Source organism: Sciurus carolinensis, chromosome 4 (genome assembly GCF_902686445.1).
Source record: "Sciurus carolinensis chromosome 4, mSciCar1.2, whole genome shotgun sequence".
Lineage (NCBI taxonomy): Eukaryota > Metazoa > Chordata > Mammalia > Rodentia > Sciuridae > Sciurus > Sciurus carolinensis.
In genome coordinates, this window is record NC_062216.1 from 42,887,042 (window position 1) to 42,914,694 (window position 27,653).

The 27,653-nt window shown below is 39.4% G+C and overlaps 2 protein-coding genes across 2 annotated transcripts; both read right to left on the minus strand.

Moving 5' to 3' along the window:
• Window positions 1–205: 205 nt before the first annotated feature.
• LOC124982685 (disintegrin and metalloproteinase domain-containing protein 25-like) lies at window positions 206–2,569 on the minus strand. The gene is made up of 2 exons (XM_047549659.1): window positions 530–2,569; window positions 206–451 (listed from the first exon to the last, which is right to left on the minus strand). Exons 1-2 carry the CDS (start codon window positions 2,552–2,554, stop codon window positions 206–208), a joined length of 2,271 nt encoding a protein of 756 aa, XP_047405615.1. The 5' UTR covers window positions 2,555–2,569.
• Window positions 2,568–27,653, minus strand: LOC124982686 (disintegrin and metalloproteinase domain-containing protein 25-like). The gene is made up of 2 exons (XM_047549660.1): window positions 25,611–27,653; window positions 2,568–2,717 (listed from the first exon to the last, which is right to left on the minus strand). Exons 1-2 carry the CDS (start codon window positions 27,651–27,653, stop codon window positions 2,568–2,570), a joined length of 2,193 nt encoding a protein of 730 aa, XP_047405616.1.

Consider the following 27,653-nt stretch of genomic DNA (forward strand, 5'->3'; position numbering starts at 1 on the left):
ATATGTCAGGAATTACTTGTATGAAATAGTGAATATTTATGATCCTGAAGTAGTGACCTCTGAAAGTTTCTGCAAGTGGTTTCAGACATTTGCAATAACATTTTCTGCTGCCAGAGTACTAAAAGTTAATTAATAGGAAATTACATTAGGATTGGGATTATTTTCTGAAATTAAAAAAATTTTGATATTTTGTCTCAGGTAAAGTTTAAATGTTGAGCTCTTCTGCCTCAGGTGAAGGTGGAGTTGGAGAACCCAGCTCTTGCATCTCAAGCGAAGTTTCACCACCCAACTTCTCTATCTCAGCTGAAGTTTGATTGCCTAGCTGTTCCATATCCAGTGAAGACAGAACATCCAGCTGTTCAATCTCAGGTGCAGTTTTAGCACCCAAATCTTTCATCTCAGGTGAAGGTTGCACATTTTCCTCTTTTTTCTTAGGCAGTAAATTGTGCATCTTTAAAACCAAAACCAACAAAATTATAAACGAAACCAAAAAAGGAAGAAAAGCAGGAGGTCTCCTTCTCCTATTTACCCATTCTTGCAATTTTCCCCCAGGGGGTGGGCCACTGTCAACACTCCCTCCATGGCCTTCTTTCATGCAGTTGGGGGGCTCCCACTTAGGGTCACAATGGCAGTGATGTTTGTTGTTGCAGATCCCTTTCATATCACAGGTCTTTGGTGAACAATCACTTGACCACAAAGACATAGAGACACACTTCCGGTGGATGCACACACGTCCAGTACCACATTCGGTGCCATCTTTCACATCACCAATATCTGGTACTGTCATCCCAAAATGATAGTCAGTACCCCAGCAGGTGACACCATTGAAGTCAATCCAATGCACATTAGTGTGACTTCTCAAAGAGGGAATTTCTTTCACATTCTCACACTGAACTCTTCCACAGAGGAAATCTGATAAATTACACATTATATAGTGGTCACCACTGAGACCACAGTTACCAAAGCGGTCACCTCGGCTGTTCATTTTTGTGTAGCAATTCTCCCCTGCACTCCTGGATTCCTTGCCAAAGATCTGTCTGCACTGTTCATCACGTGCATTGCATCTCTTCTCGTGGCAGTAGCCACCACCCATGCAAGGGACCCCATCCTGCACATACACATCTTCTGGACACTCGGGCGAAGTGCCATTGCACCACTCTGGAAGATCACACTCACTGTCCTTTTCTCTACACACTGTACCTGGTGGCAAGAGCAGGCAGTCTTCACAACAAAGGCCAGAAGCACATTCAGCCCCAAATTTCAGAGTGCATCTTACTGAACAACATGGATGATTTGTACACAAAATTGGGGATCCACAGTCACACTCCTCACCTTCATCAACCACACCATTCCCACACACAGTCCCCCTGAAGATGTTCTCTTCTTTTGGTGCATTGCGCATACAGTTCATAAATGGAAAGTTTTCCCACATGCTAGCATAACTGCAGTTGCTGAATCTTGTGCCATCTATTACTTCTTCAGACATTATACAATGGCGTTGCCCACATGTACATATCCATACATCATGGTACATGCCCAGATTATGTCCAATCTCATGTGTTATGGTAAGTGAGAATTCAAATAGGTTATCACCCATGACACAATTCACTCCACATTCCGAACCAGGAATGCATACAGTTGCAACATAGGCTAAGCCAAGATGTATACCAAAATCTTGTTTTACCAAAAAATGAACAAGGTCATGTTTTATACGAGATTCAAGACTATCTCTCTTCCAATTGCAAAATTGATACAGGACAAAATTTATTTCATCAGTCACTTCAAAAAAGTTCCTTTCATTCCAGACCTCAATTCCAAGTAAACTCAAATCAACATCCAATTTACTTAAAAGGGATTGTACATAATTGACAATGAAAAATACTTCCTCTATCACGAATGAGACATTACTTTTCTTATAAAGGAATCGCTCATAGTCTACAACCAAAACTGTTTCAAGAAACCATTTGTGGGTCCACCAGCCTTCATAGCTGCTTTGCCTCAGAATGGAATTCTCTCTCTTTTGAAGTCCCAGTTGTCGTGCTATTTCTTCTTCTGTTAGTCCACATCTCATGGGTGGGAATTGTGTCTTCTCTCTGTGCAACTTATAAACCAGATGTTCAAATCTGGCAGAAAGTCTTTTGGGTTTGATTTCATAAAGAGTGTCATGGATCTCTAGCATTCCTTGAAAGCCCCCCAAACAGGTGCTAAGAACAACCAGGGATTCTGGATCCCCTTCCACATAACCATGATAGTAGCAGTCCCTCTGGACAAAAGGGTGGTCCTCAAGCAAAGCACCCTGGTTTGTGTAGGTGAACACAGAGAAGGATTTGGACACCAGAAGTTTCTTGGCCTTCATGTGGATGATGTGTCTCTGGCCTCCAAAGTGCAGGCTGTAGGAGAGCCAGTCAGGGGGCCTCATGCCTCTCTTGGTGCCAGTTATCCTCAAAGGTGTTACTACTTCTGGGGGGCTGTGGTGTTGAGAGTGCCCAATCTGGGCCCATCCAGAAAGGAAGAGCAAGGTGCCCAGGCAGAGTTGCAGGACAGTGATCCTCATGTGCACCAGTACCTCACCCACAGCCATCATGGGCAATATTTGGAGGAGGAGGGGCAGGGCAGGAGGTGCTGTTGGCCTGTCTCCTCCCTTTGACTTGGTTGCAAGCAGCACTGACCTTTAATGGAATGTCTTCTGGCAGAGTCAATCCATTGGAGCAACAGAACTAAAAGAAAAAATGAAAAGAAGAGCAGAGATGGGCTGGCAAAATTATGAAAAGTCTAGGGAGGAGGAGAACAGCACAATATGGGCTAAAATACATTGGTGTTTGTTTTAAGGCATGACTGGATATTGTGCATTGGATTTGCTCTTCAATTTTGGTGAGGTAGAATCAGATTGTGGGTGTTGAAAAGAATGACAACTGGTCACTGGTTGATAACTGCCAAACAGGAATGAAGGACATGTGGGTTGATGATACCATTCTCTAAATACATGTCCAAGTGGGAATATTTTCACAATAAATATTTAAAACAGGAGTCTGAAAGAAAAGGTGAATTGTATACCTTGCTCTAATGAAGGAATCTTAATTTATACAAATTCACTTGGAATAAATAGCAACAGGCTTTCTTTCTTTTAAATGATTATTTAAACACATTATTCAGGACAGATATGTAAAGCAATTCTCACATATATTATTTTTCTTCATGACCCTTACTATGCACTTGCATGCAACTACGAATTATTCCATCTTCCTCCAATCCGCTCAGATTTCAATGTGAATGCACCAATTGTCCTTCAAGAAATATTAGCATCAGCTTATCATGGATACTTTCAGGCATTAAAACAACCGATAGTGGAATTGGAAAGGGGAGTACCTTGGATTGATAGATCCTACTCAAAGGTGTTTATGTTTGATTATACTCACTCAAAATATTATATTTTTAAAAGCCTGTGGCCCTTAAAAAGATAAGGAAATCAAAGTAGCTGGAAGAGTAACAGTTGGAAATGGGAGGATAGGAGCAAAATAAAGTGTCTCCAGAAGTGAAAAGGAAATCAATGAACCCTAGGAGGATTGGGGCAGGATATGTTGTACAGGAGCAAAGGCTTCAAAATTCCTGGCATTTCAGGATGCTGAGGAAACTAGCTCAAAAATCAACCTTCCCACAAATTTGTTTTATTAATGTCAAAACACATAAAAATACAGATTAAACAATCATTTTGAGAGTAGAAATACACTATGATGAATGAGTGCAAATGAGAAATCTAATAATAGCACACTGCCTGGCTGATATTACTGATTTGCTGCTTTGTTATCAAGCAAAGTAGGAATGATACTTCATAATATGCAGATACTGCACAGCACACTTGTGGGAAACATCAAGTATGATACAGGCTGGAATAAGTTAATGATCTGCAACACAAATTTACACAGTGTTTGCAGTAAAGATATACTTTAAGAATCTGTTAAATTTCCTTCAATAGTTTCCATATCAAATGCCTGTTTTTCTTGACCTAGTGAGAGTATCCATAGTTTTCATGGCATCATTAGAGCAGTGATATCATAAAAGTGATGAGATTAAGAACCCCAACACTACTTGAGGGAGAAAGAGCAACAACAGCAGCAGAGGAAAGTGGAATCTGGGACAAGGGATCTAAAACACACTCATCAAACACCACTTCCCACTGTAGGGAACTGAAACAGGAAAGTGGCCAGATTTAGCACCTGTTGCCTCTTGGACTTTTCTCCTTAAGTTTTCTTTGATTTTGATTCTCAGTTGTTTGAGTTTTTCTCTCTGTAATCATTTTCCTATCACTATGGAATCTTCCTTTCATGAAACACAGCAGCATTCTCTCCTCTGTTATCAATTCTTTATGGAGAACTCCTTTTTCCTACTTAATTTTACAAAAGTTTGTAAGTCAACAATGTGAAGCCCACCAGGAGAGATGTCTTCCTTTCTCAGAAACTCCCTCTGCCATACAGACCAGACACTCAGTCATTACTTCCTTGGTTTCCAAAGCTACTTCCAAACCACAAAACTGGCAGCCATCTCCTTCCACCATTATTTCTCATTCTTCTGAATTCTTTCAGCAACCTCCCAATCAATCCTGCACAAGTCAGAAAGTATTGGGTGTCTACTGCTACTTTGTTCTCTACCAATAACCTATCCATGCTCTTACCGTGTTAAGTAAGCACGTGGGCAAACCCCAAAGCACCTAGCTGTGTGTTTGTTAGTGTTATAGATCATGTTCAACCGTCTTATAGTCATTGACCTATAGCCTTGTCCTGTGTCATGTCATCATTCCTAGCCATTTTCAACTTTCACGGATTAGTTGGCTGTATCTTTATTCTTAAGTAAAAGTTACTCATCAGTTTCATAGAGAACACACATAATTTTTCCTTCTATGTTTCCCCACTTTTCAATTTTCCATCATCGACATAGGCCAGCTCTAGATTCCATTGGTTCAACCACTGTTGAACCAAAGCACTCAACCTAATCTAGGTTAATGCTTTCACCTGTTTTCACCACTGTGACAACACATTGCCAATACCTCTGGGGAAATAAATCACAGTGGAGTCTATTTAGGAGGGTGTGTAAGAAGGGAAGACACACAAAACTCGAATAAAATGGCCTGAAAGCTCAGCCTAAAGTATTAAGTCACAAATTGATGTTGACTTTTCCCCCTTTGGGTTTTAATATATGACAAGTAATTTGAAAAGTATGAGTACATATGGAGAAATCTAGTAATTTAGGATCTGCTTTTGTGAAGGTATAACAAATATTAAATGTTATATTTGCATTTTGAACACTGTAACATAAATATAAAGCATGAAACATCCAAAGTTACCACTGATGTACCATACCCAACTTGGAATTAGGTACTGAGCCTTTTATATTTTATGGAAAGAAATTTTCAAAATTTTGTCAATGCTTATAGTATATACTATTTTTTCTACCAAAATCTTCATACAATTTAAAAGGTTGGTATTAAAAGTAGTTATTTTTTTTTTCCTTCAATATTCTAAAAGTGCCAGTTTGGATTAACCCTCAAATTTTCAGGGCATAAAAAAATATACAAATAGAGTACTCAAGAATATGTTTTAACACAGGATAATTCTGTTTACAATTATGACAAAAATAACTTCAAATTTCATGCATAAAAAAAAAACCCTAAACAAATAAAAGTTATTTTGGGTTCAGTTATTTCTAAGTAAAATAATATATCACATATCAATCAAATTTTCAGCCAATAGCATTAAAAAGTTTGCATTTCTTTTGTTATACATTGCATTTACATGGTGAAATAAGATATAAGAAACTTTCACAAATAAACAAACAAAAAAAAAAACCTGAAAAGTATTTCAATTCCTAAAATAAGAAAGAGGAAATTTGCAAATTAAAAAATTTAAAATGTTGCCTGGCAAATTTTTATTCCTTGCTTGTGCTCTCAAATTCATTTTAACTGCTTGACATATATAATTTAATACTGTAAAAGACCATAGTTAAATTAATTAATATTTATAGACTGGTACCCCTATGAATAGATGTGTTTCACAGAATGAATACTTTTTAATTGAGAAGAAATCACTTGATAGTTTTAAATGCAATTTATGATTGATTAATGAATGGAGTAATGATCTACTCAGTAATTTAAATCAATACACGGAACAATCTGATAAAGCTCATTGTGCAATCGTGTCCCTGGTAAAGCCAAGAATTTGACACATATTTCACTCAGTATGTTATTGATCAACAAAAACAGGTATACAATGTCAAGCTTTTTCTTATATCTTTTTTTTTTCCCTAAAGTGCAGCTCAATGATTTGAGGCAGGGTGTTGTTTAGTACAATACAGAGAACATAAAGGAAAAGTATAAAATGGCAATACCAATGCCAGTACTTATCTAATTAGGGTAATAACTAAGGATAATAGTAATTTTTGCATTATTTGTTTTTCTTTAGAACATAAATCAAAGTCATTAGGTTGAACCTGAGATATATACATAATACATTTTTTTCATAAATAACATAACATTTTAATATATTGGAAACAATATCTGTGCTGATTTGTTTTTTGAATTGGTAGAACAAGAGAACAATGTTCAATTAGGGAAAGGTATACTGATAACAAAGCTCTTAAAATTCAAACCATCTTCTTCTCCCTTTGTACTTACCACAGGCTATACATTATCCTGAGAGGATTCACTGAGAATGTCAGTCACAGCTTTAATAAAGTATTTTGGAAGGTACTAATGAGAAAGCAAATGGGAAGGTGAGACTTCACCTTGTTTTCAAATAAGAGGTTTTAATTTTTCTTCTTTAGAAAAAAGTTAAATCAGTATTTTATAAATATATCTAAACCATTAATTTTTGCAGCTTTTAGGTAAAGACCAGCACTTTGTTTACAAAGTCTGAGAAGAGCTCAGTAGAGATCATTTATCTTAAATCACGACATTCCTTCAAGTCCTTGGAAAAATCTGGGTATGCCACTGATGATTAAGAAGTTAGTTCCAAAAATTTGGAGATTTTTTGCTGCAGTCAAGCATTCTTTAACACCTTATTAGCCAAAATCTGTAATCCAGCTTTTCTTAGGTCCTTATGCGCTAATCTTTTGTAGCGTTCTTCTCTAGTTACAGGAAAGCCTCTCTGTCCTTTCCCCAACTACTATTACAAACTCTGTAGTGTAATAAGTATTCCAGGAAGAACGAAAGATTCTTAGCCACCAATGTCCCACATAGGAAACGCACATCGTTAACCACTCTCTCTTCTACGTAACTTCCTGTAGGGAATGTATGTACGACTTCACTCATAGAAACTGGTAAAGGATGGTAGTTTTCCTGCATTATCCAACCCAACAATGATAACTTTGGGCTCCTGGTGATTAAACAGCCTTCATATCTTGGTGAAGAGAATTCCCATTCTCGAGCAGGGGACGCCCTCCAGTCACCCGGGGAAGCCTGGCCTCCTGTGGCTCAGGCGAAAGGAGAGAGAGGCCAAAAGGCAGGCCTCTCTGCCGCGCCAGGCCCCTCTACTTCTGCCTGGCTTGCGGATGCTGCGGCCGGTTTGTCCGCCAGGAGCCTCTAGGCCACCGTCCTCTTCCCTGCGGCCGAGGTGGAGGCGACCACCCCGGCCAGGGATTTGAAGGACCAGGTATTGATTTTAAATATTTTCATGCTTTTAAAAACCTGTGCCTTGTTGTCCACACGGTCTCCCAACTTTTTGGTTTTTTTCCTCAATTTCATCCATGTGCAGGACCCTCAACTGAAAATCAATATCGTTTTTGTTTTTGCAACTTATCAAAAATTTCCATCGTGGTAATTTAAGTTGTAAAACCAAGAATTCTTCCATTAATGCCTATTTAAGACAGGATTAGTTGATTTTCTTTTCTTTCCTTTGTCATGGAGGATAGGTGGCAGGGGACCTGTTTGAGACTGGATAGTATCCTCATCTTTAAAGTGAGACAAATACATGGATTGCCTGGGAAAGTGTGCAAGGAAAATACAGAGGAGGCTAATTTCACAAATGGCAGAAGCCCGCGGGAGTAAGCAAGGTCAGTAAAGGATACCTTTGAAGACAACTTTTACAAGTCTTGAGAAAAATTCTGATCAGCTTCTTTGCTGTCCATGGCTTTATATGTATTTAGATATTATGAAGTGTGTAGATTTTTGTTGTGACGGAAATAGTCATGGATTACTTGTGTGCATTGTTGAGAGTGAACCAAAATAAATCTCTCGCAATTTATTAAGACCTCACCTTGCAAGCAGGTAATGGGAAAACAAACTCAAAAGAAACTTTAAGCCAGACTATCTTTTTACTCATTACATTTTTCTATACAGTGATTCCACATGCCCAGATCCTGAGAGAGTATTATGTGTTCATTCATCAAGTGGAATAATTTCATAATAGTACAGAGGCCTCAAAGTTGACTGTCCTACACCAAGGTTTCATCAAAGCCATCGATCTCCATATCCTAATTACCTTCTATGCCTCACTTTTTTTGGGGGGGGGCAGTTACCGGAGGCACTAGACCACTGAGCCACATCCCCAGCCGTATTTTGTATTTTATTTAGAGAGGGCCTCTCACTGTGCTGCTTAGCACTTTGATTTTGCTGAGACTGACTTTGAACTTCCAATCTTCCTGCTTCTGCCTTCCAAACCATTGGGATTATAGGCATGTGCCACTGGCCTGGCTCCTCACTCTTATTTATAGTCTAATTCAGTGTTTTCAAACTTCAGTAGCAATACATTAAAAATGGTTTACAGTGTGCTCACCAAATAGAGTAGAAAATGGTAAAGGGTACAGTCCTGTGCAAGATCTGAATAATTGGCAGGAAATCATGGTTTTATTGGTGTGTGTGAGGGTGGGGAGGTTGGAGTTTGTGTTCATTCATGTCCTCATTTTTTGAGTTCTCTTCCTCAGAGCTAAACTCTTGAATGACTTACCAACAGATGAAGTGATGATTCCCATGATCCTTTCTAGGTATAGCCCTCTTCATGTCTCATTTCTGACATCCACCAACAAAGACTTTTATGAGAACTCTCATGACAAAGACAAATGTGAATCCCCTCCCCTTCAGTTGTCTCTCATTTGATTGAGTTCTAGATTGAGCTTCCTAGCAACAAGAGTCTTTCAGAATTCAAAGCATGGCAACAACCCCAGATTCCTATTCACTCTGGCTCCATAATCTCTATTAAACTTGGTTGCTACTTTCTATTCAGTATAATAGGTCTGACTTCCTTACCCTTATTGATTGTGTTCCAATAGTCATTCAATACAAATAAGACTTATTTCCTTACTCCCATTCTCTGTGTTCCTCATATACACTATGCACTTCTTCTCATACCACTATCTTGTCTCAGTTTATTTCAACATTGAACCATACTGTGGAACACTTGAAGGACATCAAGTTCCAGAAAAAAATTCCAGCCTATTTAAGGCATTCTCTGGGATACCCAGCCATTAGCAATCATCTGCCTCTATCTTCCTAAGGCCAACAAATGACTCAGAGACATTGTGTACCTGTAGCTGGACTCTCTTGCCTGCCTCCCCCCCCCCCATTTTATCAGTAGTTCTTAAGAGACAAAACTTGATTTGGTGGTTTTCCTGTCCATATCATTTTGTAAGGACTGTCATAGCAAAGGTATGAAAAATATGTAATCTAAAAAAAAAATTTACTGTATGACAGTTTTAGAAACTAGTCCAACAACATGGTATCCTCAGGCCTATAGTGCCTCTAAAGCTGTTAATGGGTAATTTATTTCAGCCCTCTCTCCCAGCTTCTGGTAGTTTCCTGGTCTGTAGACACATAATTCTAATCTCCATTTGCTGTTTTCCTTCTGCCCAAAATTACCCACTTTCACAGGGACACTGAATTACATCAGATAATATGGATGCTAAGTCAAAAACTGTCACAATAGACAAAGGACGTCATCATGTAATGATAAAAGGTCAATTCATCAGAAAGATATATGACAATTATACATACGTCTGTGTGCAACATCAGTGCACCTAAATATCTGAAACAAATATTGACAGATCTAAAGAGAGAAATAAGAATATAATGATACTCTGCTTTAACATTGGCTGTAATATTATACAGATAGTCAATAAGTAAATAGCAGATGTGAACAACACTGTAGAATAAATAAACCAAAGAGACATGAACAGAACCTGCCACCCAACCACACAGTGCATACACATTCTGTTCAAGCATGCAGAGAACATTTTACTAGGTGGATTATGTGTTACTTTCAGAAGTCACCACAATTTTAAAAGATTGAAATTATGTGAAGTATCTCTTCTGACCAAGAGTTGATGGAAAACAGGAAAATTCCACAAATGTGTAGAACTTACAAAATACAATCAATGGGTCATATGTGAATAAAAAAAATTAACTATCTTGAGGCAAACAAATATGAAAACAGAACATTCAAAACATTATAGGATTCAGGAAAACATGCCATAAGGGCAGCATATGGCAGTAACCCACAAGGAACTAGAAATGTAGGAGAACACTAAGCCCAAAATTAGTGGAATGAAGGACATCAAAAAGACTAGTGCAGAAAAAAAAAATAGAGAATAGAAAAAAATCAAGAAAGATAAGAATTGGGGTTTTAATTTTTTTTAAATTAGAAAGAATCCAACAACCCTTTAGTGCCAGGCACAGGGGTACACACCTGTAATTCCAGTCTTTTAGGAAACCAAGGCAAAGACAAGAAGATTGCAAGTTCAAATCCAGCCTAAGCAACTAAGCAAAACCCTGTCTCAAAATAAACAATAAAAAGGACTGAGGAAGTGGCTTAATTGTCAAGAGCCCCTGGGTTCAATCCCTGGTACCAAAAAATAAAACAAAACAAACAAACATATTTTTAAAAAACCCTCCATTTAGCTAGACTAACAAAAAAAATGATGAGACTCAAATAAAATTGGAAATGTAGGAGAAGACATTTCAATAACAGCACACTCAACATTCAAAGAACGCGTGCAGCAAAGATTTTCTCCTGTTGTAGAGGCTCTCTCCACATTTTTGTTTCCTTTCCTGTGAAGATGCTATTTATTTGATAACATCTCATTTATTGATTCTTGATTTCACTGCTTGTAGTTTTGGATTCTTGGTGGGTATGTCGGTTCCTCAGCCAACATGGTGATTTGAGTCTACTTTTTCTTCTAGTAGGCATAGGTTCTCTGCTATAATGCCTAGGTCCTTAATCCACTTTGAATTGAGTTTTGTGCAGGGTGAGACACAGGGGTTTGATTCATTTGTGAAGTGGCTATTTTTTTTTCTAGTGTATGGTGCCTTTGTCTAGTGTGAGATAACTGTATTTATGTGGGTTTGTCTGTGTGTCTTCTGTTCTGCTCCACTGGTCTTCATGTCTGTTTGGTGCCAATACAATGCCATTTTTGTTACTGTGGCTCTGTAATATAATCTAAGCTCTGGTATTGTGATGCTGCCTGCTTCATTTTTTTCACTGAGGAGCGCTTTGACTATTCTGGGCCTCTTATTTTTTCAATTGAATTTCAGACTACATTTCTATTTCTAAGGAGAACTTCATTGAAATTTTAATAGGAATTGCATTAAGTCCATATAGCACTTCTGGAGTATGGCCATTTGGGCAGTATTCATTCTACCTATCCAAAAACATGAGGTCTTTCCATCTTCTAAGGTCTTCTTCAGTTTGCTTCTTTAGTGTTGTATAGTTTTCATTGTAGAGGTCTTTCACCTCTTTTGTTAGATTGTTGGTCAAATATTATATCTTTTTCAAGGCTATTGTGAATGGGATAGATTTCCCAATTTCTTTATCAGTTGATCTGTTGAGAGCAGGGTGGTATCTGTGCTGCTAACTGTCTCAAGGACAAACAGGACTGCTGGGCCCCTGTACTTACCAAGGTTGTTAAGAGATATTTGTCCGAGGAATGTGCGGTTGCCTGGAGACCTTATCCGTCAAGGACGGGAGTGGGGCTTAGCCCCGACTCATCTCCTACATAGTTCACCCCTTCCCTCCTCCCTTCTTCCACTAGGACCGTTCAGTTCTGACAGGACCCAATGAAAATCAAATAGATTGGCCGGACCCAACCAGAGGAGGTTTAGCTGTTCAAATGTTAACCAATTAAAAGAACACTGTAAAACTGCTTGCCTTTGATTATAAAAACCCTGCTGACAAGGGCTCGGGGCCTCTCTTAGCGTCACTGGTTAAGGACGCAGAGGACCGGGTTCGAACTTGCTAATAAATGACTCTTTGCTGCTTGCATTGATCGTGGTCTCTGGTGGTCCTTGTGGGGTCTCGAGCCTTTGGGCACAACATATGGGGGCTCGCCCGGGATCCCCAAGCCCACCCAGACACCTGATCATAGAGTCATAAGTGACACCTTCAGCCGGTGAGTAAGGCATTGCCGTGTGTTTTCTGGTCTGAATTGCCTGCAGGTTCTGGTTCTGGGCTGGCATACTCCTGGTGGACGCACTATAGGACCCCAGCAGGGTCTCGGGAGACGTCCCCTCGACCCGTCGGGCGACTTGTCGCATCTGGTGACTTTTGTCACATCTGAGAAGTTTGTGCTGCATTCTGGCGATTCATCGCATCTGGTGACTTTTGTCACATCTGAGAAGTTTGTGCTGCATTCTGGCGATTCGTCGCATCTGGTGACTTTTGTCACATCTGAGAAGTTTGTGCTGCATTCTGGCGATTCGTCGCATCTGGTGACTTTTGTCACATCTGAGAAGTTTGTGCTGCATTCTGGCGATTCATCGCATCTGGTGACTTTGTCACATCTGAGCAGATTTTGCGCTGCATCTGAGCAGATTTTGCACTGCATCTGGGCAATTCTGTTGCATTTGGGTGACTCTCACATCTGGGCAGCTTTTGCACAGCATCTGGGCAGCTTCTGTGCTGCATTCGGGTGACTTGTCACATCTGGTTAACTCTTTGTCCCATTTGGGCATTGTGTTGCGCCTGGGCAACTCCTTGATATAATTGGAAATTGTTTGTTTTTGTTGACAAAGTACCAGCTAGCCAATTTTTGATTTAGCATGCTATGTGTCTGTCTGTTTGTGTATTGTACTATATGGTCTTTACTCTTGCCTTCTATTAAATTCTTCATTGTGTTAATCCAATCTTAGGCTTAGGGATACTCATTGCAGGGTACTTTGCAGTCCTTCTCCTTGTTCCTGAGAGATTTATTTACTCCAATCCCCCTAGGCAGAGAGCTCAGCAGCTCCATTCCTCAAAAATAGTAAGAAATAATGTTTTGTGATTTTCTGCATTCAAACCTAACCTGATTTCTCAACCAGGAAAAAAAAAGGGTTAAAAGAGTCCTGGGTGATCCTCCCTCCCCCCTGCCTGGCCTTGCTGAAGCCTGCATTGGAATGTAGGCTGCAGCAGTCTCAGCGGGAAAGGGGAGTAACCTGAAGATAAAAAAAAAAAAAAAAAAAAAAAGGTGTTCGTTTTAAACTCCTGGGCCGCTACACAGAACTAACTCATTCTCTAGGATTCTTGTTTTGTTTTGTTTTTTCTCTAATGCTGTATTTTTGAGCTCATAATTTTGATCCTGCATACCTAGGTTAATGATTTTTTTTTTATCAGTTCTATTTTTATTCAACTAGAGTTTTTGAACATCTGTTACATTGCAATGGAGATTCACCTATAAAGTTACAAGGCCTTTGATTTTGTATTATTTGTATGTCGTGCTAATGTCATGTTTTGTCTGTATCAAAACTGAGCGCTCCTAAAATTAAAATTTAAAAATGGATCCAAATACTTTTATTCACGTGATTTAAAAAGGTTCAATTTAAATTGGGTAAACTAATAAAAGTAAAATATCTTTAGAAATAACTTGCAAGTCTCCAGGTGGTCAAACTAATGAAATGTTGATGTTAAACAATGTCTAATATCAATTGTTTCTAGGACTTTTCTTCAACAGGAAAGAGACAGCAAATACTGTTCAGGACACTTGTCTGATATCTTGGTTTTTACAGAATAAGTGAATTAGAGTTAACATGTATGGGATTACTCAAATGTGTTTGTTGGTGACATCTGATTAATTTGCAAAGTTAAAATGTTCATTGTTAAATAACATCAAGTACTTTTAACTCCTTAAATTACATGGGGTAACATACTTAAACATTATTGGTGTTTTCATAAGTTAGTAAATTAAAAAGAGTTTAAAATTGCTTTGTGTCATTACTAAAAACAAGGTTATTAAAAGTTATGTTCTAACAGATAAAACCTCAACTCGGAGGGTGAGTGTTCCATCTGCTCCCTTACCACTTCCCCCTGCTCCCCCTCCAGTTCTGCTAAGCTTCAAGGAGCTCTTAGATTTGGATTTAGAGCTACCATCTCCCCTTTCACTGTGTTTCAATTAGAGTACTATAAACCACAAAGTATTTTATCTTGTTAAATCGGAGTAATTTGTCTAAATTCAAAAATTTCATAAGAGTTGTTTCAGAATGTGGACAAAAAGGGGTCAACAGATAGGAAAGAGAAAAATAAAAGGTTCTGGGTTTAAAATATATTTAATAAAAGAAAAAAAAATGTTTCTGGGTAAGAAAGTGCCTGTGTGATGGAACACATGAGGGTCTAAGTAAGTGCTAAGAAAGTCTGTGTGTAAGTAAAGGGCAAGTTTCAACAAGTCTGTGTGTAACTAAGTTGGTTGTGTGTATGTGAGACAGCTAAAGCTATTTAAGGTGTTTCCTAAGGTGAAATACTAATGTTCTGATATAAGCCAAAGTTTAATCTATATGGTAAAATGACATGGTAAAATAACAAGGATTTCTTAGAAACACTAATTTACTCTTAACTTTGTGTCTATTAAGTTTTATTCTTTAAAACAATTAGTCTTAAAAATTGGGGTTTATACAATTATGGTTAAACAACTGTTAAGAGTATTGGACTATGTTACAGAGTCTAAATTTTTCTTTAAAAACTAAATTTAGTAAGATTAAAGTGTCAAGGTAATCGTAAAATGGTCACTCCTTGTATATTAAATGTATTCATATTTTCCAGGTATACAAGGTTTTTTAAGCAGGAAATTTGTCAAGCTGCTATTCTCCAGAATAAACTTGTCTGTACTGGTAATATTAAACTTAAAGAGTACATTTTATTGGGGATTTATTTCTATCATTTAATGTTCTATTATGGGACATATTATCAGTAAGGTATATGTAAAATTGGTTACTTATTTCACTGAGATAAAAATTTAAATGTAAATGTATATCTAAGAGTTAGTGACAGCCTGATTTGTTTAACGGTTCACATTGTAAAAGGTAAAAACATATTGCTACACAAAAAAAAAAAGTTAAAAGCTCTCTCAGCCTTTCTTTGATTGATTCCTGTTCTGGATATAATGTTAGACTGTGTTAACTAATATTCATAGGGACTCAGAAATCAATATATGTAAACTTCTTAAAATGACATTTAAGAAAAAGTATAATGTACAATAGCAAAAATGGGACAACAATGACTGAGATTGGGGTCCCTGACTTCATGACTGTAGCATGTCTGGTACCTGGGAGTGTTCCTGTGTAGGAGCACAAGATGCCTAACTGCTGTGGCAGTAACCTCCCTGGGGAGGCTCTGTACAGGAGTCCTATCAGCTCTTACATTGATCTCAGGCACACAGTTCTTGGGCAGAAAGAAATTGTTTTGCTAGATAACCAGTGTTTCATCAGTTCCCTTCTCTAGTTCCTGCCCACCTTACAGTAACTTTGGACAGTGGACTTCTTTGAGAGCTACACGGGGTTCCTAACATTGCACTTTGCAGTTTTGGGAAAAAGTTATGTAGATGTTCTAGTCTCTGTAACTCTCCTGAAAACAAAGAATAATGCTTACATAGCCTTTAACCTAATAATAAGACATGTATAAATGTTGCTAACATAACTCTTTAGATCTGCATTTCCATCAGAGAACAGAGCTCCATCTGATCTCAGCTTAATCTTCAAAATCGGTGTTTATAAACCTTTATTTTCTAATACTCCTTTGACCCACTGAACTTAAAAATTTGGTCATGCTGGTCATGGCAAAAGGGACAAAAATTAGTTTTAGGATTAGAACATTTTACTGAAGACTTGTGAAGAGCCCTGCCTTACCTGAGATAAGGCTCTGCCTCACCCTGCTACATGTTAGAATGACTCCAAAGTAAGTCAGGCTTTAACTCATTTAAAGTTGTGCTCAAAAGTTTGATGTTTGTTGTAAAGATTACTGTGATCTCAAACAGGGTATATAATGTAGAACTCAGCAAAAATTCAAGATAACTATTATACAAGCTAAATATGTTTTTACTCTTGCTAATTTCACTGTGTAAAACTGTGCCTGTTACTATTTTGCAGAAGTAGCTGCTTCCAGAACATACAACCTAGGTAACTTGTGATAATAAGCCATCACCTTCAAAACAGATAGTATGTGGTAGTACTTTAATACAAGAGTAAATGACTGTAAAGTTATGGACATTAAAGTTAAAGCCCACAGCTCCCCACCCTATTCTCCCGGAGGAAGATCCAGACCCCCTTCTTGTTAACCTCCTTCCTTATATGCAAGCCCCTATTCCTCCTCAGGACCCAGGACTGCAGGCTGCAGAACAGAGAGAAGCGGCTGCAGCCGGAAATGAGGAAGAAAGAACTGGCTCGGGAGGGCTGGCAAGGTGAACGCGGAGCTGAGCCCAGCGGGCAGCCGGCCCCTCCCGACCAGAAACTCCAGATTCCACAATTGCTCTGCCACTCCGAGAAACTGGGCCGCCAGACAATGCTGGCAATCCCTGGCTTCAATATTGGCCCTTCTCTACAAGTGATTTATATAATCGAAAAAATCAAAATGCTAAGTTTTCCGACAACCCTAAAGACTTGATTTCCCTTTTAGATAGTGTCATGTTCACTCATCAACCTACTTGGGATGACTGTCAGCAGCTACTCCGGATTCTGTTCACAACCGAGGAACGTGAAAGAATCCAGATAGAGGCCAGAAAGTTGGTCCCCGGAGACGATGGACAACCTACTGTAAACCCTGACTTAATTAATGCTTCTTTCCCCTTGTCCAGGCCTCCGCGAGATTATGGGACTACAATACGGCTGAAGGTAGGGAGAGACTCCGGGTTTATCGCCAGACTCTAATGGGGGGTCTCCGGGCAGCAGCTCGTAAACCCACTAATTTGGCCAAAGTGTATTCAGTCATGCAAGAAAAACGGGAATCACCCTCAGCTTATTTAGAAAGATTAATGGAGGCATTTAGACGGTATACTCCTATGAATCCAGAGTCCCCAGAGAATCAGGCAGCAGTAGTAACGAGCTTTGTTAACCAGGCAGCACCGGACATAAGGCGTAAGTTACAAAAAATAGAGGATTTAGAAGGGAAAAGTATTCAAGACTTAATGAGAATAGCTCAGCGGGTATTCAATAACAGAGATGCACCAGAGGAAAAGCAGCTTAGGGCTACTAGGGAAATAACCAAAGCATTAGCAGTAGCAGTGCAGGGAGGGAGAGCAGAAAAAGAAGGAAACAGACTCCCGAGTAATCGACCACAACTTGGGAACTCCAGAGTGCATGATCTGGGTCGGAATCAGTGTACTTCCTCCTTACAGACAATGGTATACGGTGCTGGATTTAAAAGATGCCTTTTTTAGCTTGCCTCTAGCTCCAAAGAGCCAAGAGCTATTTGCCTTTAAATGGACAGACATTGATGAGGGTATCAATGGACAACTTACCTGGACGAGATTGCCGCAGGGATTCAAAATTCTCCCACCTTGTTGGACGAAGCTCTACATGAGGACTTAGGCACCCTCAGCCCTCAACCCTGCTGCACTGCTTCCTGACCCTGACCTGGACACACCCATACATGACTGCTCGGAAATCCTAGCCCAGGTTCATGGGCTTAAAGAAGACCTGCAAGATCATCTGCTGCTTGATGTAGATGCAGTATGGTTCACAGATGGGAGCAGCTTTCTACATCAGAGTCAAAGGTATGCGGGTGCAGCAGTAGTGACTGAGACAGAGGTAATTTGGGCTGAGCCTCTACCAATAGGCACCTCTGCCCAGAAGGCAGAACTGATAGCCATGACTAAGGCTCTAACGATGGGAAAAGACAAAAAAAAAAAAAATTTGACTGTATACATGGACAGTCGTTATGCCTTTGCAACTGCCCATATTCATGGGGCTATTTACAGGGAAAGGGGAATGCTAACCACAGAGGGGAAATCTATTAAAAACAAGGAAGAAATTGTGTCCCTGATAGACGCCCTCTGGTTACCCAAGAAATTGGCTATCGTACATTTCCCTGGGCATCAAAAACCATCTGATCCAGTATCCAGGGGCAACTGCACTGCTCAGCAGACAAGGTGGCACGTGAAGTAGCCCTCCAGAGAGACTTGATCACGGTTGCTCAACTCCCAGACTCTGGCTCACGAACCCTCCCAAAAGACCCAACCTATACGGAAGAGGACTTATCATGGATTCGCCAGCAACCACTAGCCCAATGCTTAGATGGATTGGGGAAAGACTCTGAAAACTGGATGATACTTCCAGAACTGATGGGGCAGAAAGTGTTGCGCAGGCTCCACCAGTCCACCCACATGGGGACAAGAAAATTACAGGACTTGATGCTGCAAGCAGGAATTAGAATTAAAGGTGTGCAAAATAAGATAGAACAGATTGTCAAAAGTTGCAGAGTTTGTAAGTTAACAAATGCAGGATATAGCAAGTGGGAATCAGGAAATAGATTAAGGGGGGATAGACCAAGGACATATTGGGAAGTTGATTTCACTGAAGTAAAACCTGGAAGGTATGGGTATAAATGTCTATTAGTTTTTGTAGATACTTTTTCAGGATGGGTTGAAGCATTCTCCACCAAGCGGGAAACGGCGCAGATAGTGGCTAAAAAGATTTTAGAGGACCTCCTGCCAAGGTAAGGATTTCCTGTGATGATAGGGTCTGACAACGGGCCAGCGTTTACTTCACAGGTAAGTCAGGGGCTGGCTTCAGTACTTGGGGCAAATTGGAAACTGCATTGTGCTTATCGACCCCAAAGCTCAGGACAGGTATAGAGAATGAACAGAACTTTAAAAGAGACCTTAACCAAATTAACCCTGGAGACTGGCGGTAACTGGGTGACTCTCCTTCCCTATGCCCTATATCGGGTGCATAATTCTCCCTATAAGATGGGACTCACCCCTTATAAAATCATGTTTGGGACCCCGCCTCCAATACTCCCTGATCTGACTGAAAGAAAAAAAAGTAGATGATTTTGAACTTTTATCTTCCCTCCAGGCCCTGCAGAGGGCCCACAGAGAAGTCTGGCCTAAGCTCAAAAGTCTGTACGAGTCAGGCCCGCCTCCTGTTCCTCACAACTTCCACCCGGGTGATTGGGTCCTAGTGAAGCAACATCGACAGAGCAACTTGGAACCACAGTGGAAGGGCCCCTACATGGTCATTTTGACTACACCCACCGCTCTCAAAGTCGACGGCGTCGCCTCCTGGATTCATCACACCCACGCCAAGTTGACTGAACCCCTTTCCGACATCGTGCTTCCTGCCCTAGACGACTCTGCCTGGAGAGTGGACAGGTCTAAGGACAACCCGCTAAAGATCAAGCCTTGCCGCCATAGACTGTGACTATGTTCTTGCTTTTGATTTGTTCTTTTGTTCTGGCCATAACCATAGCTGTAGCTCCAGTTTTTGGAGCCACCAACTTCAGCCAATATCAGCCCATTAAGCAGCAAGAATTAGAACAATAGAGACCCAAGATTGGCTCTCTAAATGTTCTTGGAAAGGGGGGATGTTGAGAGCAGGGTGGTATCTGTGCTGCTAACTGTCTCAAGGACAAACAGGACTGCTGGGCCCCTGTGCTTACCAAGGTTGTTAAGAGATATTTGTCCGAGGAATGTGCGGTTGCCTGGAGACCTTATCCGTCAAGGACGGGAGTGGGGCTTAGCCCCGACTCATCTCCTACATAGTTCACCCCTTCCCTCCTCCCTTCTTCCACTAGGACCGTTCAGTTCTGACAGGACCCAATGAAAATCAAATAGATTGGCCGGACCCAACCAGAGGAGGTTTAGCTGTTCAAATGTTAACCAATTAAAAGAACACTGTAAAACTGCTTGCCTTTGATTATAAAAACCCTGCTGACAAGGGCTCGGGGCCTCTCTTAGCGTCACTGGTTAAGGACGCAGAGGACCGGGTTCAAACTTACTAATAAATGACTCTTTGCTGCTTGCATTGATCGTGGTCTCTGGTGGTCCTTGTGGGGTCTCGAGCCTTTGGGCACAACATATGTGAATGGGATAGATTTCCCAATTTCTTTATCAGTTGATCCATCACTGATGTTTGGAAATGCAGTTGATTTCTGGGTGTTAATTTTGTGTTAAACTATGTTAATATTCTGGTGGAATTTTTTGGGTCTTCTCAATAGGGAATCTTGTCATTGGCAACTAGGAATAGTTTGAGTAATTCTTTTCCATTTGTATCCCTTTAATTGTTTTCTTCTGTCTAATTGCTGTGGCTGGAGTTTCTAGGACTATGCTGAATAGAAGTGGTAAAAGAGGGTGTCCCTGACTTGTTCCAGTTCTTAAAGGGAATGCTTTCAATTATCTCCATTTATAATGATGTTGACCTTGAGTTTAGCATATGTAACTTCTACAATGTTGAGATGTGTTCCTACTATCCATAGTTTTTCTAGTGTTATGAGCATGAATAGATGCTGAATTTTGTCCAGTGCTTTTTCTGCATCTGTTGAGATAATCATATGATTCTTGCGTGTTAGTCTGTTGATGTGATGAATTACATTTATTGATTTCCAAATGTTGAACCAACCTTGTATCCCTGGGATAAACCCCACTTGATTGTGGTGTGCACTATCTTTTTAATGTGTTTTTGTGTGTGATTTGTCAGCATTTAATTAAGAATTTTTGCATCTATGTTCATCGGGGATATTGGTCTGAAGTGTTCTTTCCTTGATGTGTCTTTGTCAGGTTTTGTTATCAGGGTGATACTAGCTTCATAGAACGAGTTTGGAAGGGTTCCCTCCTTTTCTATTTCATGGACTAATTTGAGGGGGATTGGTGTGAGTTCTTCTTTGAAGGTCTGGTGGAACTCAGCTGAGAATCTGTCTGGTCCTGAACTTTTCTTGTTGGTAGGCTTTTGATGGCATCTTCCATTTCATTGCTTGAAATTGATGTGTTTAAATTCTCTATGACCGATTCAACTTGTGTATGTCATATGTCTCTAAAAACTAGTTGATGTCTTCAAGATTTTCCACTTTATTAGAGTATAAATTTTCAATATAGTTTCTGATTATCATCTGTATTTCAGTAGGTCCATTGTGATGGTTTATTTTTCATCATGAATTTTAGTAATTTGTATATTCCCTCTCTTTCAAAGTTTTGTCAATTTTATTCATTTTTTTCAAAGAACCACCCTTTTATTTTGTCAATTTTTTTGATTTTTAAAAAAATTTTGTTTCAATATCATTGATTTTGTTTCAAAATCAATTGATAATCAATTGATTATAATCAATTGATTATAATTATTCCCTGTGTTCTACAGATTTTGATGCTGATATTGTTCTTTTTCTAGGGCTTTGAGATGTAATGTCAGCTTATTTATTTATTGACTTTCTGTTCTTTTAAGGAATGAGCTCAATGCAATGAGCTTTCCTCTTAGAACTGCCTTCATGGTATCCCAGAGGTTTTGATATATTATATTGTTATTCTCATTTCCATTTCTATATTTTCTTATTTCCTCCCTCATTTCTTCTGCTAGCCACTGGTCTTTCAATAGCATACTATTTACTTTCCAGGTATTAGAGTAGCTTTTATTCTTTATTTTATTATTGATTTCTAATTTCCTTTCATTATGATCTGATACAAAACAAGGTATTATCTCTCTCTTTTTGTATTTGCTAAGAGTTGGTTTGTGCCTAAAGATATGGTCTATTCTAGAGAAGGATCCATGTGCTATTGAGAAGAAAGTGTATTCAGTCATTGATGGATGAATTATTCTATATATGTCTGTTAAGTCTGAATTCTTAATTGCTTAATTGGATCTATAGCTTCTTTATTTAGTTTTTGTTGGGAGGATGTATCAAGTGGTGAGTGAGGCATGTTAAAGTCATCAAGTGTTGTGGTTTATTTGCTTCTTGAAATTGAGAAGAGTTTTACTGATGTACGGGAATACTCCATTCCTTGGAGTATAAATATTTATGATTGTTATGCCTTTCTGATATATAATTAATTCCCTTAAGCTGTGAAATGTGTTTCTTTTTCCCTTCAGATTAACCCTGGCTTGAAGTTCTCTTTATCTGATATGAGGATGGATACCTCTGCTTGTTTGTGTGATCCAGGTGAATGATGTGTTTTTCCCATCCTTTTACCTTCAGTGTGTGGATATCTTTGCCTATGAGGTGAGACTCTTGGAGACAGCACATTGTTGGGTATTGTTTTTAATACAATCTGCCAGTCTGTGTTTTTCAATTGATGAGTTTAGGCCATTATATTCAGTGTCATTATAAAGAAATGATTTTATTCCCAGTCATTTTGATTCATTTCTGGTTTTTTAACTTGAATTAGTTTCTTCTTGGATTGACCATTATTCTCATGTAGTTCCTCCTTTGCTGGTTTTCACTTTCTTCTTCATGAAATAGTTTATTGAGAATGCTTTGTAGTGCAGGCTTTCTAGATGTGAATTCATTCAACTTTTGTATATCTTGGAAGTATTTTTTTATCATGTTAAAATCTGAAGTTTTATTTTGCTGGATATTGTTCCTGGCTGGCATCCATTTTCCTTCAGTACTTGGTATAGGCTATTTCAGGACCTCTTAGATATGAACTCTGGGTTGAAAAATCAGCTGAGGTCAGACTTGTTTCTCTCTAAATGTGACATGTTGTTTTTCTCTTAGAGGCTTTAAAATTCTATCCTTATTCTCTCTTTTAAGCACTTTCATAATAATGTGCTTTTGTTACAATGGAATATTACTCAGCCTTAAAAAATAATAAAATTATGGCATTTGCAGGTAAATGGGTGAAATTGGAGAATATCATGCTAAGTAGATAAGCCAATCTCAAAAAACCAAAGGACGAATGATCTCACTGATAAGCAAATGATGACAGATACAGGTAAGGATGGAGGAAGGAGGGACTGGATAGAGGGAAAAGAGGGGTGGGAGGAGTGGGGGGAAGGAAAAAATAACAGAATGAATCAAAAACTAGTACCCTAGGGAAATGTATGATTACACAAATGGTATGCCTCTACTTCATGTACAAACAGAGAAACAAGATGCATCCCATTTGTTTACAATAAAAATTTTAAAAAACTAAAAAAAAATAATGTGCCTTTGTGTGGGTATGTTGTAATTTTGTATATTTTGGGTCCTCTTGGTCTCCTTTGTTTCATTTTCCAGTTCATTCTTTTTGGGGGAGGTTTTTGAATATTATTTCATTGAAAGGTTAGTGTATTCCTTTGGTTTGTGTCTCCAAGGTTTCATCTATCCCAATAAATCTTAAATTTGGTCTTTTCAGGTATCCCCTATTTCTTGGAAGTTCTGTTCATGGTCTCTTACCATCTTTTCTCTGAGTTCAACTTTATTTTCAAAATTATATATTTTGTGTCATTGCCCTAAAGCAGTCTTCCAACTTGTCTAGTCTGTTGGTGATGCTTTCCATTGAATTTTTAATCTGGTTCAATGATTCCTTCATTTCAAGGATTTCTGCTTGATTGTTTTCAGAATCTCTATCTCTTTCTTACAGTGATCTTTCACTTTCTGTATTTTCTCTCTGATTTCATTTGCTTACATTGTTCTTTACTGTGCAGACCATTTAACTATGTACATTCTAAACTCCTTCTCTGACATTTCTTCCGCTGTGGTACCAATGGATTCTGTTATTGATGTTTCTCCGTTTTTTTGTGTGTGATTTCCTCTCTTCCTTTCTTATGTTGTTTGTGTGTCTACCCATCCAACGCTGTGGATCTGAGGAAGTAGAGGTACTACCTTGTGTAGAAAGTAGAGATACTACATTGGAAAGAAAGAATTAAGATTGTCTCTGTGCAGATAGCATGATTGTGCATGTAAAAAATCCTAGCCCACAACAGGAAAGCAGAATTAATGAGTGAATTCATCACTGGCTCAAGTGGATTAAGAATAATTTATGACCAAATATAGCTATACAAATCCCACTCTGAATATCAATAAACAGATAAATTATATCAAACAACCAAATGGAAATTCCTGCCATGGAAAGCATAATCACAAAGTTTTTCAAAATCATAGAGGAGATCAGGAGAAGATTTGTATAAGCAGAAAAAATATTAGTAAACTTGAAGATAGATCTTTAGATAGGACGCAACTCAATAAAGGAAAGAAGCAAAGCTAACAGTTTCTCTGAGAAATATGTAAGCCAGTGTGGAGAGGCGGGATGAAATCTTGCTTCCATTTAAAAAAGAACATCGACAAACTGCTCTTTGAACATTACTTGCATTAAATTCTCTTTTCACTTTCTCTGCACTCCAATACTAGGAAACATAATTTTTCACATATTTCACACATCTGCTCCTCTCTTATTTTCTCTTTTCTTTTTTGTATGCTTCATGATGGGCATTTTCCCACTGACCTATCTTCCAATTAAGTAATTTTCTATATCTGATGCAACCTAGGGAGTTCTCACAGATCTCCAGTCTCACTTAGGCTCCCCCCAAAGCAGAAACTGCTAGGGAGGAATGTCAAAGAGTGAGCTTTCTCTCTCCATGTGACAGAGCAGAGTGAAAAGGGAAGATGGTTTGGAATTGAGAGACACCAAGTACAAACACATACACACACACACACAGGACACACACGTGATCCATCCAGGCAATAGGTCTTTGCTCAAGAAACACTAAGAACTACTTCCATGGAAAATAAACAACTAGACCTGGGGTGCATTTGGAATTTAGAATGCTTGCCTAGCTTGTGCAAGGCTCTGAATTCAATCCCTAGTACAGTAACCATGAAGAAATAACAACAACAACAACAAAAAAAAAAACACTAAAATTGCTTGAAATAATTAAATGTAGGAATGTACTAGGAATTACATATAATAAATAGTGAATGTTTATGATCCTGAAGCAATGATCTCTGGAACTTTCTGCAAGTGCTTTCTAACATTTGCAATGACATTTCTACTGGCAGGATACTAAGAGTTAATGGATGCAAAATTCACTGAGGATTGGGATTATTTTCCGAAATTGCAAAATTTTGCTCTTCTATCTCAGGTAAAGTTTAAACATTGAGTTTTGTCTCAGGTGAAGGTGAAGTTTCAGCACCCAGTTGTTCTATCTCAGGTGAAGTTTGATCACCCAACGCTTCCTTCTCAGGTGAAGTTTGAGCACCCAACACTTCCATCTCAGGTGAAGTTTGAGCACCCAACGCTTTCTTCTCAGGTGAAGTTTGAGCACCCAACACTTCCATCTCAGGTGAAGTTTGAGCACCCAACTCTTCCTTCACAGGTAAAGTTTGAACCCCTGCTTGTTTCTTCTCAGGTGAAGGTTGCACATTTTTGTCTTTTTTCTTAGGTGGTGTTTTGTTCATCTTTACAAGCAAAAGTAACAAACTCATAAACAAAACCAAAAAAGGAAATAAAAAAAAAGGTCCCTTCTGCCTTTCTCTCCATTCTTGCACTGTTTTCCCAGGGGGTGGGCCACTGTCAACACTCCCTCCATAGCCTTCTTTCATGCAGTTGGGGGGCTCCCAGTTAGGGTCACAATGGCAGTGATGTTTGTTGTTGCAGATCCCTTTCATATCACAGGTCTTTGGTGAACAATCACTTGCCCAAAACGACATAGAGACACACTTCCGGTGGATGCACACTTGTCCACTACCACATTCTGTGCCATCTTTCACGTCACCAATATCTGGTGTGGTCATCCCAAAATGATAGTCAGTACCCCAGCAGGTGACACCATTGAAGTCAATCCAATGCGCAGTAGTGTGACCTCTCAGAGAAGGAATTTCTCTCACATTGTCACACTGAACTCTTCCACAGAGGAAATCTGATTCATTACACATTATATAGTGGTCACCACTGAGACCACAGTTACCAAAGCGGTCACCTCGGCTGTTCATTTTTGTGTAGCAACTCTCCCCTGCACTCCTGGATTCCTTGCCAAAGATCTGTCTGCACTGTTCATCACGTGCATTGCATCTCTTCTCGTGGCAGTAGCCACCACCCATGCAAGGGACCCCATCCTGCACATACACATCTTCTGGACACTCGGGCGAAGTGCCATTGCACCACTCTGGAAGATCACACTCACTGTCCTTTTCTCTACACACTGTACCTGGTGGCTGGATTAGGCATTCTTCACAACAAAGCCCAGAAGCACATTCAGCCCCAAATTTCAGAGCGCAGTTTTCTGAACAACATGGATGATATGTACACAAAATTGGGGATCCACAGTCACACTCCTCTCCTTCTTCAACCACACCATTCCCACACCCAGTCCCCCTAAAGATATTCTCTTGTTTTGGTGCATTGTGCATACAGTACATAAATGGAAAGTTTTCCCACATGCTAGCATAACTGCAATTGCTGAATCTTATGCTCTCTGATTTTTCTGGATACATGATGCAAAACTCATGCCCACATGTGCATTCTGGTTCATCATGCCACATACCCAAATTATGACCCATCTCATGTGTTATGATAAATGAAAAGCTATATAAGTCATCTCCCAGGACACAATCCACTCCACAGTTCGAACCAGGATCACACACACTTCCAACATAGGCTAAGCCAAGATGTATATCAAAATCTTGTTTTGCCAAAAAATGTACAAGGTCATGTTTTATACGAGATTCAAGGCTGGCTCTCTTCCAACTGCAAAAATCATCCAGGAGTCTAGATATGTCATTAGTCACACTGACAAGGTTCTTTTCATTCCACACCTCAATTCCAAGTAAACTCAAATCAATATCCAATGTACTTAAAAAGGAATGTATAAGATTGACAATGAAAAATACTTCCTCTATCACGAGTGAGACATTACTTTCCTTATAAAGGAATCGCTCATAGTCTACAACCAAAACTGTTTCAAGAAACCTTGTGTGGGTCCACCAGCCTTCATAGCTGCTTTGCCTCAGAATGGAATTCTCTCTCCTTTGAAGCTTCAGTTGCCGTCCTATTTCTTCTTCTGTTAGTCCACATCTCATGGGTGGGACTTGCGTCTTCTCTCTGTGCAACTTATAAACCAGATGTTCAAATCTGGCAGAAAGTCTTTTGGGTTTGATTTCATAAAGAGTGTCATGGATCTCTAGCATTCCTTGAAAGCCCCCCAAACAGGTGCTAAGAACAACCAGGGATTCTGGATCCCCTTCCACATAACCATGATAGTAGCAGTCACTCTGAACAAAAGGGTGGTCCTCAAGCAAAGCACCCTGGTTTGTGTAGGTGAACACAGAGAAGGGTTTGGACACCAGAAGTTTCTTGGCCTTCATGTGGATGATGTGTCTCTGGCCTCCAAAGTGCAAGCTGTAGAAGAGCCAGTCAGGGGGCCTCATGCCTCTCTTGGTGCCAGTTATCCTCAAAGGTGTTACTACTTCTGGGGGGCCGTGGTGTTGAGAGTGCCCAATCTGGGCCCATCCAGAAAGGAAGAGCAAGCTGCCCAGGCAGAGCTGCAGGACAGTGATCCTCACATGTACCAGGGCCTCACCCACAGCCATCAT